Source organism: Polyodon spathula, unplaced genomic scaffold (assembly GCF_017654505.1).
Source record: "Polyodon spathula isolate WHYD16114869_AA unplaced genomic scaffold, ASM1765450v1 scaffolds_910, whole genome shotgun sequence".
Classification (NCBI taxonomy): Eukaryota; Metazoa; Chordata; class Actinopteri; order Acipenseriformes; family Polyodontidae; genus Polyodon; species Polyodon spathula.
Window position 1 is genome coordinate 7,501 of NW_024472397.1, and position 17,500 is coordinate 25,000.

The 17,500-nt window shown below is 48.5% G+C and overlaps 2 protein-coding genes across 2 annotated transcripts in view; one reads left to right on the forward strand and one right to left on the reverse strand.

The window, feature by feature from the left end:
- LOC121309167 (protein Hook homolog 2-like) overlaps positions 1 to 5,303 on the forward strand; it is a 12,744-nt gene extending 7,441 nt beyond the window's left edge. Inside the window, exons 15-22 of the mRNA XM_041242083.1 lie at positions 184 to 271; positions 1,094 to 1,099; positions 1,244 to 1,278; positions 1,866 to 1,948; positions 2,314 to 2,417; positions 2,678 to 2,785; positions 4,079 to 4,150; positions 4,716 to 5,303. Of these exons, the coding sequence (XP_041098017.1) occupies positions 184 to 271; positions 1,094 to 1,099; positions 1,244 to 1,278; positions 1,866 to 1,948; positions 2,314 to 2,417; positions 2,678 to 2,785; positions 4,079 to 4,150; positions 4,716 to 4,856 (637 nt within the window). The 3' untranslated portion in view covers positions 4,857 to 5,303. The remainder of the gene's footprint in view (positions 1 to 183; positions 272 to 1,093; positions 1,100 to 1,243; positions 1,279 to 1,865; positions 1,949 to 2,313; positions 2,418 to 2,677; positions 2,786 to 4,078; positions 4,151 to 4,715) is intronic.
- Positions 5,304 to 10,965: 5,662 nt separating this feature from the next.
- best2 (bestrophin 2) lies at positions 10,966 to 16,718 on the reverse strand. Its single transcript, XM_041242082.1, is given in 10 exon segments — positions 10,966 to 12,404; positions 12,661 to 12,815; positions 13,039 to 13,119; positions 13,498 to 13,650; positions 13,892 to 13,933; positions 13,935 to 13,970; positions 14,327 to 14,481; positions 15,320 to 15,553; positions 15,698 to 15,792; positions 16,315 to 16,718. Coding segments are annotated over 10 exon segments (1,869 nt in total). The 5' UTR covers positions 16,467 to 16,718; the 3' UTR covers positions 10,966 to 11,638.
- Positions 16,719 to 17,500: the final 782 nt, after the last annotated feature.

Consider the following 17,500-nt stretch of genomic DNA (forward strand, 5'->3'; position numbering starts at 1 on the left):
GTCATTGCCGCAATCGCCCAGCTGCAGTGGAAGTGATTCGGTTGGCTGTCGTCACTGTCCTGTGAGAGTCTCGTTGTGACAGAATGCCGCGGGGTGGCGATTTTCGATCAGCGATGTGTCCGGATTGATTGAATGGGAATTGGAAATTTGAGATTTTTTTTTTTTGTCTGTGTTTGACTCCAGGCTGGACCAGCAGCAGATCAGAGAATTGAAGGTGCAGGTGCAGGAGCTGCAGAAGACTCTACAAGAACAAGACAGCAAGACCGAGGACGTGAGTGTCACCCCAACACGAATCGAACCCGCGCTGAGCTGCAGCAGACCCCCAAAACAGGCCAGCAGCATCACCTAGGACTTTAGGATTGAGAAATTCATTTAAAAAAGCAAAAACTGTATGAACAGAATTTTAGATCTTTTATTTAACATCATGCAATCAAAGAAACTACAAAATGATATCGCAAAAAAAGTCTAACTGAAGTGTAGTCCAGCCGTATTTCATGTTAGATTTGGAAAAGCCAAGTGTATGTGGAAAACTACGAAGCGGACTGTGATTTCGATAATGTTAACAGGGTATTATTCAGCAGTATAATATATAAAGCATGCCTGAAATAGCTCTTCAGCTGGCTCCATATCAACTGAAAAAAAACTCTCCAGCGCCCAAAAACGAATCTGTTCACAGAAGGGAGCCGTTTCTGTTCCACTGCCCTCGGCCTCTCCAGACCGTCACAGACGTGAGCCGCGCACAGGCCATAATAATAATAATAATAATAATAATAATAATAATAATAATAATAATAATAATAATCTCTGACCCAGAGATGTACTGGGAGCAGACTGTTTTACCTGTAAGCATTTCTAGAGATCGTGAGAGAGGCTTTGTGCGCAGGTTCACAGTTTCCTTGTGGGCAGACCCAAACAATCGAAAATAATCAAAACCCACACAGCCTCTCATATTGTCCTTTTCACAGCTTTGCGTGCAGACGCGTCGACTTTAAACATAATACGATTCGACACGAGTCTCCTTTTAAAATCGCTAATGTGATTTCTTTCCTTCTTTCTTTCTTTCTTTCTGTCCTGCGGGTTTGTCTCCTGCCAGGCTATTGTAAGTACCACTGAAAATAATAAATCTGCATGCCAGTTTTGATTTTAGCGTGCGTGCGTGTGTGCGTGCGTGCGAAGTGTAACACACACAAGGCGTTTCCTGTACGTTATTTATTTGTGTTCTCCCGGTTTCTCTCTTTTCCAGTCATCCTTGTTGAAGAGAAAACTAGAGGAGCACCTGTAAGTAAAGTTATGTCCAGAGGGGGCAGTGCTGTTCAGAGGTTAAAGTCCAGGGCTTGTCACCAGAAGGTCCCGGGTTCAAATCCCACCTCTGCCACTGACTGACTCCCTGTGTGTGTGACCCTGAGCGAGTCACTTCACCTCTGCGGACGAGATGTTAAATCAACGTCCTATTGGAAGTGACTCTGCATATAATGCGCAGTTCACAGCCTGCCTCTGTAAAGAGCTTTGTGATGGTGGTCCACTATGAAAGGCGCTATATAAGATAAATATATTATTATTATTGTTATTATTATTATAAATGAGTCGTTTAGCAGACTATTTTATCCAAAGCGGCTTCCAGAGACTAGGAGGGTGAACTCTGCATCATCAACAACTGCTGCTGCTGCTGCAGAGTCTCTTCCAATAGGACCTCGTTTGTTTGACGTCTCGTCCAAAGGACGGAGCCCAATGAGGTTCAGTGACTTGCTCGGGGTCTCGCGCACAAAGCGAGTCAGCAGCTGAGCTGATCCCTGTATCAACAAACCCCTTTCTCTAACCCCCCCGGACCCCGAGCCCCTCGCGATGCTGTCTGTGTCTCTCCGCAGAGAGAAGCTCCACGAGGCGCACTCGGACCTGCAGAAGAAGAAGGAGTTTATCGATGACCTGGAGCCCAGAATCGACAGCGACTGTAAGAGGCCAAGCTTCTAGAATCCGCATAGAATCCCAATCCTGGCGGGGCACTCCACTCCTGGTCTTTGTTCCAACAGCCCTGTTCTAAACCAAACCAAATACATCTGAATCCAGAAGTTCAGGAGCTCTACTGTTAAACCTGGAGTGGAATAGCTCTCCAGGACCGGGATTGATTGATTTTACACTGCTGGTTTAAACCCTGTGATCAGTTTGGTGGAACTTCTTGTTTTTATTATTATTACTATTTTTAACACGTTTCTATAAGGATGCAGGCATCGTAATTCGATTTAAAATGTATTCACGAAAAAAAAAGATGTGTTTGACGTTCCTGTGTCCTACGCCCGGCTCTCGTTCTCATGGTAGCCGCGAGGAAGATTGAAGAGCTCGAGGAGATCCTGAAGAAGAAAGACGAGGACATGAAGGCGATGGAGGAGCGCTACAGGAAATACGTGGAGAAGGCACAGACGGTCAGTGTCACACCAGGGAGGGAGGCAAGGCTCCTGGTGTGTGTGGGTGTGTGTGTGTGTGTGTGTGTGTGTGTGGGGAGTAAGCTCGGGGTGTCACGTTTTAAACGCCTAGTGAAAACCAGGAATGGATCAAACCGAAAGAATTGAAGGATTCCTGCTCTTTTTAGGCATTGAAAAAGACTTTGAGTCGAAACGTTTGTTGTTTTGAAAACAGGTTGGTGTAAGTAACAGTTCAAGTTGTTTTTTTTTTTTTCTTGCAGGTTGTTAAAAGTCTGGACCCAAAGCAGCAGCCTGATACCGTGGCTCCCGAGATCCGGTCTCTGAAGAACCAGCTGCAGGAGAGAGAGAGCAAGATCCAGCACCTCCAGGTGAAGCAGCCTGCCTACCGTGCTCCCCCTCTCCTCTCTCCTCCCTCCCTGCCTGCCTGCCGCGCTCACCCCTCTCCTCTCCTCCCTGTCTGCCTGCTGTGCTCCCTCTCTCCTCTCCTCCCTGTCTGCCTGCTGTGCTCCCTCTCTCCTCTCCTCCCTGCCTGCCTGCCTGCCACGCTCCCCCCTCTCCTCCCTGCCTGCCTGCCTGCCATGCTCCCCCCTCTCCTCTCTCCTCTCCTCCCCCACCTGCTCTCCCCTTCCTCTCCATGCTCCCCATGCTGCCTGCCTGACTGCTCCCCCGCTCCTCTCCTCTCCTCCCCTTGCCTGCTGCCTGCTCTTGCCTGCCATGCTACCCCCTCCTCTCTCCTCTCCTCCCTGCCTGCCTGCCTGCCATGCTCCCCCCTCTCTCTCCCTCCTCTCCTGCCTCATCCTCTGCCTCCCTGCTCTGCTCCCCTCTCCATCCCCCTCCTCCCTGCCTGCCTCATGCCCCACATCCATCCCTCTCTCCTTGCTCTCCTCCCTGCCTGCTCCTGCCTGCAATGCTCCACCGGGACCTCTCTCTCTCCTCCTGCCTGCCTGCCTGCTGCCCGCTCCCCCTCTCCCTCTCTCCTCTCCTCCCTGCCTGCCTGCCTCCACTCCCCCCCTCTCCTCTCTCCTCCTGCCTGCCTGCCTGCCACGCTCCCCCCTCTCCTCTCCTCCCTGCCTGCCTGCCTGCCACGCTCCCCCCTCTCCTCCCTGCCTGCCTGCCTGCCTCTCTCCCCCCTCTCCTCTCCTCCCTGCCTGCCATGCCTCTCCTCTCTCCTCCCTCCCTGCCTGCCTGCCTGCCACGCTCCCCCCTCTCCCTCCCTGCCTGCCTGCCTGCCACTCCCCCCTCTCCTCCCTCCTGCCTGCCTGCCATGCTCCCCCCTCTCCTCTCTCCCTCCTCCCTGCCTGCCTGCCTGCCTGCCTGCCATGCTCCCCCCTCTCCTCTCTCCTCTCCTCCTGCCTGCCTGCCTGCCTGCCTGCCATGCCTCCCCCCCTCTCCTCTCTCCTCCCTCCCTCTCCCTCCTGCCTGCCTGCCTGCCTGCCACGCTCCCCCCTCTCCTCCCTGCCTGCCTGCCTGCCTGCCAGGCGCTCCCCCCTCTCCTCTCTCTCTCCCTCCCTCCCTCAAGCCTACACATGAGACCTGTGTATCAAATGAAAGTGCAGTCCAGCTCTGTTCTCAGACTGCATTGTGAGCTACAGTCCCTGCTTCTTGGTCTCTGAGCTCTGAGCTTGTCCGATTTGTTTGTTTTTAACTCTGCGGTTCCCCAGCATGACTTTGAGAAGTCCAAGTCCAGACATGACCAGGAGGAGAAGCTGATCATCAGTGCCTGGTACAACATGGTGAGTCTCCAGCCCCATAGAAATGACCGAAGAGACCCCGTCCTCCTCTTCTCATAGGGCAGCGCGCTTTTCAAAACTCAGTGCGGGTTCCAAACGCATCTCTTATCCTGCCCGATTAATCTCTTTGATTGTCGTTGTGTGTCTCACAGCCTGGAGATTTGAAGCTAACAGCAAGCCTGTGGCCTCTGGAACAGTGTTCTGCATCGCAATGAATTTTAGGATTGATAATAATAATAATAATAATAATAATCTATTTGAACATATTTTTTATATATTTTATTTCACATCATGTAATCAAGCTGATATCTTGAGAAAATTCTACTGGAAGCCATAATAGCAGAACGGTAGTATTTCATGTTAGATTTCGAAGTGTCTTTTTTTTTTTTAATTGTCAGTGTTTCCGTAAGTCTCTGGGGTAAACTACAACGAATGAAGTAATTAGGTATGTTGGGGTCACATTATTGAGCAGGTTTCATTCGACTTTGTGAAGCAGAGCGGGTTCATTCTATAGGGGGATGCCACGCTTTTGTCCAGAGCTGAACTCGCTGCTCCTTGTGGTCTGCAGGGAATGGCTCTTCATCAGAAGCTGGCGAAGGAGAGGACCGGGGCTCCAGGACACGCACAGTCCTTCCTGGCTCAGCAGAGACAGACGACCAGCGCGCGCAGAGGACTGAAGAACAGGCTGCAGCAGGGCCTGCCTCGATGAGGGAGGAGCCAGGGAGCCAGGGGAGGAGCCGGGGAGCTGGGAGGAGGAGCCAGGGAGCTGGGAGGAGGAGCTGAGGGAGGGAGCTTCCAGAAATCACAGCTTTACAAGCACAGTACAGTACAGAGACCGATTTTTATATAGAGACTTTTCTGCCTCCGATCGGGACAGGGAGCAAATCAACACGCTGCCGCCCTGCTGGTGACACCTGGGTAACGCAGTCCAGTTTCAGTTCAGAATGAAGAGGCAGAGATTAGCCAGTGGTACCTCATGATCCACTCAGTTTGATAATAGGGTTTCTAGTGTGCCACTAGGGGGTGTCGGTTTTTATTCTTTTATTGGTGTGTTTTCAATCTAATTATTTTAATCTTACTGCTCTACTGTATCCCCTCCTTTTCCAAACCTATACCAAAAAAAAGAGTTGTGTTTGAATGTGGAACACGCTGAGAATCACGCTGAGAATCCCGAAAGCGATCGTTCAGGATCGCGCCGTGGTCGTTCCAGCGCGATCGTGCTGCTGTAGATGTGTGCACAGATATATCTGCAGAGAGAGGGCATGGTGTACAAAGCCTGCTGGACTTGGGTTCAATGACATTGATTTCATCTATGGGATCGCTATCAGATTGTCTGTATTCTCTCTCTCGATAGAAAGATAGAGATATATAGAAAAATAGATAGAGATAGATGGATAGATATAGAGATAGATGGATATATAGAGAGAGATATAGAGATAGATGGATATATAGTGAGATAGATATAGAGAGAGATAGATACATAGAGATAGATGAATATAGATATAGAGGTATATATATAGAGAGAGAGATGGATGATTATATATATATATATACAGAGAGTGAGAGAGTGAATGGGTACAATTGTGACATTTATTTTGAAGACAATCGTTTAGCTACGAAAGAATCCCAGGTGTTTGAAATGTGCGTTCAGGACAGGAGAAGATGAGAAGATGGCGTTTGTGTTGGTGTTGGTGGAGGAGTCCTGTTTGAAATGCCTTGGCTGCCTTCCTGTGAGCGTTTAATTGCAATTGCACAGCACAGCCACCAAGAGCACCCTGAGAGAATAGCGTTGCTGGCCTTTCCTGTCGCACTGCCTTTAGTTTTACCAACTTTATTATTATTAGTAGTGTTTTTTAAATTTTTTGTTCAATATTGAAATCATTTGCAACAGTCAGGAAATGAAGGTAAAAGCAAGCGTTTGATTGACAAGTTCACAAAGTCGGAAACTGCGTGGTGGTTTTAACCCCTTCAGCTACACACGAGCGCCTGCCGCTGGTCAACGGTTTCTTCTTGAAATGCTTCTGAGAGAGCGACTCGAGGATCAGACCTAGTCAGTAAATGTGAAACCCCGTGTGATTTATAATTGGTTGGTTTGTGTTTTGTTTTAAATCTCATTTCTGTTGTGATCACTGGAACTGTTTAATCTTCTGGGGGGGGGTGGGGGCTGTGGTTTTAAGTTTATGCCAGGTACTGTATTTGAAAGCTGAGGAATTTATTGTGTCTTTGCACTACAACTTAATAAAACTGGAAATTAGTAACCAAGGATGTTATTTGTATGATCCTGTTGTTTTATATTCTGTATTGCAGCGTGAGGGAACAGCGTTTATAATAAACCACAGCGCCTTTTATTAATAACACACACACACACACACACACACACACACACACACACACACACACACTCACACACCTGGAACCAACTACAGATATTACAACAACAAAATAAATATCGCAAAAAAATGTGTTTCTTTCAAAACTGCACACGTGAGACTACAAAAAAAAAAATAATAATCAATGTATTTTTGGAGGCACAAGCGTTAGTCCTTTATTTTCAAAACATGTTCTTTATTTGACCTTTTTATCAGTAAGGTTTGGCTTTGAATCCAGTTCAAGTCACAAATAAACCGGTTGTGATTGACCTCTTATCCCCGGGTCCTCCTCGCACAATGTAATAATGTGTTTCACGCACCATGAGAAGCAGCTGGCTGGCTGTGTGGGTAGAGTGTGGGACTCTGATTCCTAGGGGTGTGGATTCAAACCCCATGTTAGGAGCCTGGGCTTTCCTTTCCTTTTCAATTGATCCAGTAGAGTTAATTTCATTATTGTCACAGAATTGCTTAGTTAACCTTATATACAATGTGAAGCAGCACTTTCCTGTGGGAGCTGGTGGTGCAGTGGGCTAATCCCATGGCCTTCTCTCTCTGAAGATGGCAGTTCAAACCTGGGTCCTGGAGGTGAGCTCCTGAGGTAAGTAATGCTGCTGCTTGTGAGTCAGGGTGGTGGTTGTAATTCAAGGTGTTGGTTGTCAGTAATGAAGCTGGTTGTAACTAATGATGTTGGTTGTGTTTCCACAGATGGAGGAGGAGGGCAGCCTGCCCAGAAGAAGAGGAGGATGAAGAGGGGGCTTGGGCCCCCAGCCTCAGGGGGAGTGGAAGATGGGGGTGTTGGTACCACAGTGTTGGTGTGATGAAGGGGAGCTGGGCAAAAATTTAAGCTTAAAAGGTTTTTTTTTCTAAAAAAGATTTTTTCTAATCTTTTTTCCCTTTCATCCTCTGTGGTACCAACACCCCCATCTTCCACTCCCCCTGAGGCTGGGGGCCCAAGCCCCCTCTTCATCCTCCTCTTCTTCTGGGCAGGCTGCCCTCCTCCTCCATCATCTGTGGAAACACAACCAACATCATTAGTTACAACCAGCTTCATTACTGACAACCAACACCTTGAACTACAACCACCACCCTGACTCACAAGCAGCAGCATTACTTACCTCAGGAGCTCACCTCCAGGACCCAGGTTTGAACTGCCATCTTCAGAGAGAGAAGGCCATGGGATTAGCCCACTGCACCACCAGCTCCCACAGGAAAGTACTGCTTCACATTGTATATAAGGTTAACTAAGCAATTCTGTGACAATAATGAAATTAACTACTGGATCGTCTGAAAAGGAAAAGAAAACACAGGCTCCTAACATGGGGTTTGAACCCACACCCCTAGGAATCAGAGCCCCACACTCTACCCACACAGCCAGCCAGCTGCTTCTCGTGGTGCGTGAAACACATTATTACATTGTGCGAGGAGGACCCGGGGATAAGAGGTGAATCACAACCGGTTTATTTGTGACTTGAACTGGATTCAAAGCCAAACCTTATTGATAAAAAGGTCAAATGAAGAACATGTTTTCAAAATGATAGACTAACATTTGTGCTTCACATGGGACATGAACCCACAACCCTGGGAATCAGAGTCCAGTGTGCTATCAACTGAGCTAGCCAGAGAACTGCTTGAAGCTGCTATCAAATGCCCTCCAGTACTGACTAATGCCTTGTACAGCATGGAGGTGATCACTGCATTGAAAATATCCAATAAGAGAGACTTATATTGTATCTGTGACAGATTCAAACAAATAGATGCTGTGGGAAAGAACAAGCAAACAACACAAGACTTCAATCACAGAGCAGGTGATTATTCATCAATTCTTATTAATCTCTTAATCAGAGAACACCAGCCACACTGCACCATTGTGTTGTGGGTCTTGATTCACACTCAGTTCACTTGTACTGTGAGCTGGATTTGAACCCAGACCTCCCAGGAAAAAAGCAGGGAGGGCTAGTGAACTAGCCCACTGTGCCACCTGGCCCCTTGTGACAGGGTGACACTGTAACCTTGTATATGAGATTCACTTCCCTTGTCAGAGCACTGCTGGAGTTGAGAATCGTGCATCTTATTGCACAGTTGTAGAGTTTCATGCCACTGAAGAGAGGAGGGATTATCAAACCCAAACCTCTTATATAGCTGGTCCATAAGCTAAATTAAACAATCTCTCTGAAAATGAGAGAAAAAAAACATAACATGTGTTTCACATGGGACTTCAACCAGCTACCAAGATAACTGTAGGCTGCTGTGCTACCAACTGAGCCAGCCAGAGAGCTGCTCAAATGCCTTGCAAATGCTCCTCAGTATTTGAATTCTTCATGAGTGCAGCTGAGGGGTTGGGAGGATCATGATATAGACCAGCCGCTCGCCCCCTGCTGGGTTTACCTTTAACATTGCAGCAAAGATTCTGCGATAATACATGTAAAAAAAACAAAGCATTTAATATTACATTGATTTCCCCTGCCCAGATTTTAACCCTGTCCTATCCAATGGTCACATGACTACAGAGTCAATGAACTAGACTCTGTACTGTGCATCTGTCTAGGATGTGACAGTGTGTAACATTGTCTATAAGGTTAATTCTTTAAAAATGAGTGAGAACAGAAATGAGTAACTGAACTCACTGCACCAAGCAAGCAAATCCACTGGAGCACCTGCCTACAAGCAGGAAATGTATTTAACATTAACAATCAAGAGAGACTCGAACCCACAACCCTGAGGTTAGGAGACTGCCGCTCTAATAACTGAACTACCGAGACAACAGGGCCCGTGAGCCAAAAATACAGCATTTTCTATAGAAATTTACAAAAAAAAAAAAAAAAAAAAAGCGTTTAAAAAAAAAAAAAAGTTGAAAACGTTGAAAAAGCCCGCCCTCCAGTGGAAGAATTGGGTATTGCACGCCAAGGAAAATACACCCGGTCTCTGTAATACGACACAAGACTGAGCTGCTACCGACCTCGTGTACTTCCCTGGGCGCGCATTACCTCATTGTGCCACTGGAGGGCGGGCTTTTTCAACTTTTTCAACTTTTTCTTTTTTTTTTTTTAAACGTAAATGTTTTGTTTTTTTCATGAAAATACCACTTTTTCTTTTTTGGCAAAACAAACAGAATACACTATTGAACCGCAGCAACACATAAACTGAGCACTAATAAACTCATAACTCGAACATTTCATAATACAAAATAAAAAAAGACAAGCTGGTGTTGAACTGGATTCAAACCCAGGCTCACGATAGCACAAAATTTAATAATAGTTTTGGGAATGAAGAAGAAAATCCATATGCTTTATGTGGAATTTGAACCCACGTCCCGGAGAATCAAAGTCCAGTGCTCTACCAACAGAGCCAGCCAGAGAGTTGTTTGAAGCTGCTATCAAATGCCCTCCAGTACTGACTAATGCCTTGTACAGCATGTAGGTGATCACTGCATTGAAAATATCCAATAAGAGAGACTTCTATTGTATCTGTGACAGATTCAAACGAATAGATGCTGTGGGGAAAAAACAAGCAAACAACACTAGCCGTCAATCACAGTGCAGGCAATTTCTTATTGTTCTCTTAATCAGAGAACACCAGCCACGCCACACCATTGTGTTGTGGATCTGGTTTCACAATCAGTTCACTTGTACTGTGAGCTGGATTTGAACCCAGATCTCTAAGGTGAGAGACAGGCAGGGCTAGTGAACTAGCCCACTGTGCCACCTGGCTCCTTGTGACAGGATGTTAGTGTAACCTTGTATATGAGCTTCACTTCCCTTGTCAGAGATCACACTGCTGGAGTTGAGAATCGTGCATCTTATTGCACAGCTATCGTGGTCGAAATTAAAAAAAAACATTTTTTTTTTTTAAAGCACCGCCCTCCAGTGGAACAATGAGGTATTGCACGCCAAGGAAAATACACCGAGTCTGGACAATAACGTAAAACTGAGCTGCTATCGACCTCGTGTATTTCCCTTGAGATGCATTACCTCAGTGTGCCACTGGAGGGCGCCTTCTTTTTATTTATGTATTTTTTTTTTAAAACGTAAATGTTTTTTTTGTTTGGTTTTTTTTTTTTGTTCTTTTATGAAAATACATTCAGCAGTAGGGGGTCATGGCTTTTCAGAACCGATAACGTCCTGCTGCTGCAAGTATACCCAACTCGTTCAATGTTATTTTTTATTTTTTTTATTATTATTATTTTTTATTTATTTACTTTTCCCAAACAAATGTAAATCATATTTTCAGGAAAATAACGTGACTTTTAAAATAAAATTTGAAAAACGCCCTCCAGTGGAATAATGAGGTATTGCAAACCAAAGAGAACACCAGGCCGGGCCGGTGAACGAGCCCATTGCGCCGCCTGGCTGCCTGTGGAGAGACCAGACCTGCCCTCCAGTGGCACAGCGCGGTATTGCAGGCTACTGGAAATAGACCCTGTCTTTGTACAATAACGCAATACCGAGAAACTGTGTTTTAAAAAATAACTTTATTAAAAAAGAATAAAAAAAAAACAACAAAATAAGACATGTACGGTCTTACACAAAGCAAATACAGAGACTCCTGGCTTCGCTGTTTCACGCTAAACTCACATGGCACACCCTGGCAGAGCACATATTTACACAAGAATTTTTTTTTTCCTGTTTAAAAATGTGCACATTGAAGAATAACAGTAAAAAAAAAAAAAAAAAAAAAAAAAAAACATACTGTGAACAAAACCATCCCTCTTTTTAAATGGAAAAACTACTGCATGTGTTAACCTGGTTTCAGCAAGCTTCATTCGACTTCGTGAAACAAAACTAGCTCATTCTACAGAGAGGGAGATGCTAAACTGTTGTTCTATATAATAGAAAAAAAAACACACACACACCAAAAATAGAGTTTACAATGCCAGGAATTTACATAACTGATGCGTGAACTAAAAATATACCTGTAAGTGAAGCAGCACTGAACCCCACTCTCACTGTCGCTCCAGCCCTGGGAGTACCATTCCCAGCCACTGGGGGGCGACAGAAGCTTCTCTAAATCAGGTCTTTGGTGAAACACGACTCAAGGCTGACAGAGCAACAATAATACATATTTAAAAATAAACAGGTGCTAGTGAAGCAGTAGAGCTTTACTGCTAGACCTTCTTGCCCTGAAGTCAAACCCCGTTCTCCTCGTCCACGGGACGGCAGCATCCTTCGTCCCAGCCCCGCCCCTTGTCCAGGAGCTCTCCTTGGATGAGCAACGGGACGCTGACCTCCGACCCCACGCTGACGCTCCTCATGTCCGATTTGCTGGCGTTGGGCAAGCCCCCCAGCAGGGGCAGGGCCTGGCTGCCATTGGCTGGCTTCCCTCCCTGCGGAAACAGCTCACTGGCCAGCAAGCTGCCGGGGGTCTCCGAGGGGGCCTGTTCAAGCGGCCGGAAAGAGGACTGAGGGGTCAGGCGCCGGAGCAGCCTGGCCGGCCCTTCAGCCTGGTCCCCCGCCCTGCTGTCTGCCCCTTCCCTGGGTCTCCTGGCCGGCTCTTCTGCCTGCTTGTTCTGGCAGGGTTCGCCGACGCCCCCTGGCTGCGTCTCGCTCTCGTCGCGGGGGAACGGGATCCCGCTGAGGCGAGGGTACTGGGGGATGGCTCCACAGCTGCACGCGGTGCTCTGGGTGTCCGGACACAGGCAGGAGTAGAGAGAGCTGCCGTCCGAGCAGAAGCTGCCTCCTCCTCCTCCTCCTCTCTTCAGGAGCTGCAGCCGCCTCGTGGGGGAGGAGCGTGTCAGCATGCTGCCCAGGCCGGCCGGGGAGGGCGCGGAGCCCAGCAGCCGGTTGAAGAGGGGCAGGCTGTAGTGAGGCACCCCCATCCCAGGCCCTCTGCTCTCATCTAGATTCTCCTCGATGTCATCCAGAGGCTGGAACTGCATCTCCTCTTTGGGGATCCTGTGGAAAAAACAACATGAGCAGCAGTTAGACCTCCCTGCGCTGCTCCCTCCCCTCCCCGCGCACATCCCTCCCCTCCCTGCGCTGCTCCCTCCCAGCTGCTCACTCCCCTCCCCGCGCGCCTCCCTCCCCTCCCTGCGTGGGATACACGTTCTAAACCCCTGACGCTAGGAAAGCGTTCACCTCGTTGAAAGGGCTCAGTAAGTGCTCAGTTAAGCCGTGCGTTTGAACGATTCACGGGCTGGGCTGTGCTCACGTCATGTCGAACGCGGATCCCTGGAAAGACGGCTTCTGCAGGACGAAGACGGTGGAGGCCGTGTAGGGAGCCCTGGGGTTCGAGTCGTTCCAGTAACGATCCTTCTCAATGACGGGCAGGTCGCTGTACATCTCATCCACTGCCATCATGGACACCTGTGGGCACAGAGCAGAGCCCGCCGAGTGGCGCTTCCGTTCACAAACAAGCAGGTTCGTTCAGGTCTCAGTGCGGAGAAACGGGCGGTAAAGCACTCTCAGGGTCCGGTCACGCCGCACTGCATTCTGGTACATGTAGTCCTGCCCGTCTCGCTGCACTGCGCGGTGGGACTCGTAGTCCTGCCGTTCTCACAGGAGGGGAGGAGCGGGAAGGCGGGGTTACCTGGAAGTTCCTGTCGATCAGGCGGTTTGTCTCAAAGTCATCGTCGTCTTCTCCGAAGGGGTTGATCAGCTGTTCAGCCACCTGGATCAGAGAGAGAGAGAGAGAGAGAGAGAGAGAGAGAGAGAGAGAGAGAGAGAGAGAGAGAGAGAGAGAGAGAGAGAGAGAGAGAGAGAACAGAGAGAGAGAGAGAGAGAGAGAGAGAGAGAGAGAGAGAGAGAGAGAGAGAGGAGAGAGAGAGAGAGAGAGATCTTAACTGTGGTAAAGCATCGTGTAGATTCTGTGACGTGGTTCTTGTAAACACTGCAGGTGCGGTCTGGAACATTTCAAACACACCAAAAAATCCCAACCCCCAACTCCAACTCAGACTGACACCCCCACCCCAAACCAATCAAACCCCAAACTCCCAATCAACCCCAACCCAACCCAGACTGCCCCCCACTTTCTCTGAGCGCCGCTCACCTTGAGCCAGCCTGCGTAGAAGAAGAACTGCAGCAGGGTGAAGACCGGGACGTACATGTCGAAATCATGACCCGGGTATGACTGAGCTGGGTCCAGGAACTGCCGTCCAATCAGACAGGCCACGAAGAAGCTGTACACCGCGATGGTGACCACCTGGGGGCGTGGACAGACAGACAGACACGCGAGGGGGGACGGACAGACAGACGCATGAGAAAAACTGCACCGTGATAAACGAAACTAATCTCTCGTTACAGGCAGGTTGCTGTTGCCTTTGCAGGCAGACAGACAGCGTTTACAGAGAGCTTTCTCCAGCTTCAGAGACAGACCCCCTCAACCCCCAACTAACACCCCACCCCAACCTGGGGTTGGACCCCCCCCCCGCTCGATATCTTACCTGTGTGTAAACCAGAGGCACGCTGATCCAGTCATAGTGAAAAGAGCATGCTGCAGCTCCCTCGGAAAACATTGAGCTCCTGCGCACGCAAACCGCACACGTGCACACGCACACACACACACAAAGAAAAGGGACAATATTGAAACTTTCAGGGTCCGTTACAATCCATTCAACAACAACCCCCCCCCCCCCCCCCCCCCCCCCCCCACCAAGCCACTTAACACAACACAGGATCACAGAGCCACGCGGTAAAACGCTGGAGGCTTTTTTAAGAAGTTGTTTCAAGCACAAAGCGCTCGGACATTTTCACACAGGGGTGTTTCTCTATCACTGAGCTGACAATGTGGACTCTCTCACCCCCAGAGGTGTTGTTCTCATGCAGATGGGTCTGTACAGACCCCCCCCCCTTGCTAAAGCGTGTGATCCCTTCTTCACCTCCAGCAGGAGTTGGAGAGCCTGGTCGTCCCTGATCCTCCCTTCCTTGCGGGCCAGCGCGGCGAGGTTCGAGAACCACACACAGGGGATCCAGTACTTGTTGTAGGGAGACTGCAGACTCTCAAACTTCTTACGCTCGTTCCTGGTCATGAACCCTGCGGAAACAAAGCCCCCCCGGACCCGACACATTGGTTCCACGTAGCTGCTTTTTTGTACAATAACCCCGGTCATAAAAATCTTCATCATTATTATTATTATTATTATTATTATTATTATTATTATTATTATTATTATTATTATTATTATAATAATAATAATAATAATAATAATAATAATAATAATCCTAATAGGTTATCAAACTTTTTTTTTTTATTGAATGAATTGAAATTAAAAAGTGTAGTTTTTTTTCGAACATGCTCTTCTATTACAAAATGTTTTAAAAAGAGGCTGGTCAGGGATCTCATTGAGAGGCTGGTCAGGGATCTCGCTGAGAGGCTGGTCAGGGATCTCGTTGAGAGGCTGGTCAGGGATCTCGTTGAGAGGCTGGTCAGGGATCTCGTTGAGAGGCTGGTCAGGGATCTCACTGAGAGGCTGGTCAGGGATCTCACTGAGAGGCTGGTCAGGGATCTCACTGAGAGGCTGGTCAGGGATCTCACTGAGAGGCTGGTCAGGGATCTCATTGAGAGGCTGGTCAGGGATCTCACTGAGAGGCTGGTCAGGGATCTCACTGAGAGGCTGGTCAGGGATCTCGTTGAGAGGCTGGTCAGGGATCTCGTTGAGAGGCTGGTCAGGGATCTCGTTGAGAGGCTGGTCAGGGATCTCATTGAGAGGCTGGTCAGGGATCTCACTGAGAGGCTGGTCAGGGATCTCGTTGAGAGGCTGGTCAGGGATCTCGTTGAGAGGCTGGTCAGTGAATGTGTTTTTAAACTCTGGCGAGCTCTCTTTAAAGAGCGCTCCTATGAAGAGGCGAGTGGCTGGCTGGGTGCCTCGTACCTGCCTCCACTACGTGGTCCATGGTGGGGAATCTCTTGAAGGCAGCGGTGCTGACCGATCGGAAGATGAGCAGGGCGGAGAGGCTGGCGTAGCGCATCAGGGTTCGTCTCAGGAGGCGCCCCTGCTCCTCCGGCCCGTGCACGCTCCCTGAGATCACACACATGAGCCGGTCCGGCATCGGGATGGACTGGTACTGACTCCACCAGCGGTTCACAACCAGCGTCACGTAGAAACCTGCCCACGAGACACAGGCTCAGGGAGGGGGGCAAGACGCCTTCAGACCAACAGCCCTCATCACAGCGTACCCCTGTGTATGTGCATGGCGAGTTTGCCCCCGTTAGTTATACTGTGTATTCACTGGATGGGTTGGGGACCTACCCAGTACGAAGGACACGGGGATGAGGCTGGCATACTGGTTACAGTACATGGAGAGCTTCTCAAAGGACCTCTTCTGATAATCCAGCAGAATAAACCTGGGGAGAGGGAACAAGAGGACAGACTCTTGACAGACAGCGCTAGATATTAACATGGACTGATTTACTTGAACAGCTTCCTGGGTCCAATCCATTTACACACACACCCCGACCATGGGAATCAGAATGAAACTAAACATCATTGCAATTATACAAATAAACACAGCAGCATTGCTTTAATTATTAATCGTCATCATCATCATCATCATCATAATAATAATAATTTAGCAGATGCTTTTATCCAAAGTGTCTTCCAGAGACTAGGAGGGTGAACTCTGCATCATCAACAACTGCTGCTGCTGCTGCAGAGTCTCTTCCAATAGGACCTCGCTTGTTTGGTGTCTCATCTGAAGGACAGAGCACAGGGAGGTTCAGTGACTTGCTCAGGGTCTCACACACACAGTGGCTGAGCTGGGATTTGAACCTCCTGGTCTCAAGCCTCTTTCTCTATCCACCGGACCCCCGAGCCTCCTCTGCGATTGTAACTGACCCATCGAACGCTGGCTTTGTTTCCACTCTCACCTGTAGCTGATGCTCAGAGCCGTGTAGGTGAGGAAGAAGGCCAGGAACTCCTTGTACAGCAGCTTGTAGATGCTCCCTTTCCAGGCCAGCAGCAGCTTGGAGAAGCCGCAGAAGCGGGCGTTGGCCACGCTGGCAGTGTATGTCACCGTCATGGCTCCGGATGAGAGGGCGAGGGTCGCTGTGGAGAGCGCGGATCAGTAAACTCGTTTACATTTCTGAGAGTTACAAAACGAAGCACACGCAGCTATAAAGAGAACGGCAGCCTGGCTCAGATTTACTCCCGTCCTGAATCGACTCCTGGTTTGTTTTTGGAAAAGAGCACAGTTCTGTATTTGAGTTGGAAGAAAGATTGTTTCTTGTTACTTTCAGAGTCAAGACCTATTTTTATCCAAGTGACCTTGTGTGTGTGTGCGAGAGAGAGAGAGAGAGAGAGAGAGAGAGAGAGAGAGAGAGAGAGAGAGAGAGAGAGAGAGTGAGTGTGTGTGGGTTGTGTGTGAGAGAGAGTGTTTGTGTGTGTGAGAGTGTGTGTTTGAGAGAGCGTCTTTGTGTGTGTGCGAGAGAGAGTGTGTATGTGAGTGTGTCTCAGTCTGTCTGTCCTGTGTCTGTGTCTGTGAGAGAGTTTGTTTGTGTGTATGAGAGTGTGTGTTTGAGAGAGAGTGAGTGTGTGTCTGTGTGAGAGACAGTGTTTTTGTGTCTGTGTGAGAAACAGTGTGCGCATGTGTGAGAGACAATGTGTTTGAGAGAGTGACTGTGTGTGTGTGTCTGTGTGAGAGACAGTGTGTGTATGTGTGAGAGACAGTGTGTGTATAGAGAGAGAGTGTGTGTCTGTGTGAGAGACAGTGTGTGTATAGAGAGACAGTGTGTGTATAGAGAGAGAGTGTGTGTCTGTGTGTGGGGGGGTGAAGACCTTGTGATGAAATATTAATATATCTACGTCACTGACATATTTCTCATGCCTCTCCCGAACAACAGCACTGCGATATTCCGCACTATTGTGTCGGGAGAGGCCAGGACTCTGTATTATGACCCCAGCCCAGCTGATCCCTGTGCGGGATGCTCTGGCGAGTCCGGCGCCGTGCTGAATACATCACTACACTGCCAGAGCTGCTGCCAAACGCGATGCACCAACTACAACTGAAACAGAATTTAAAAAACACTACATAAACATAACTTTAGATACTTTATT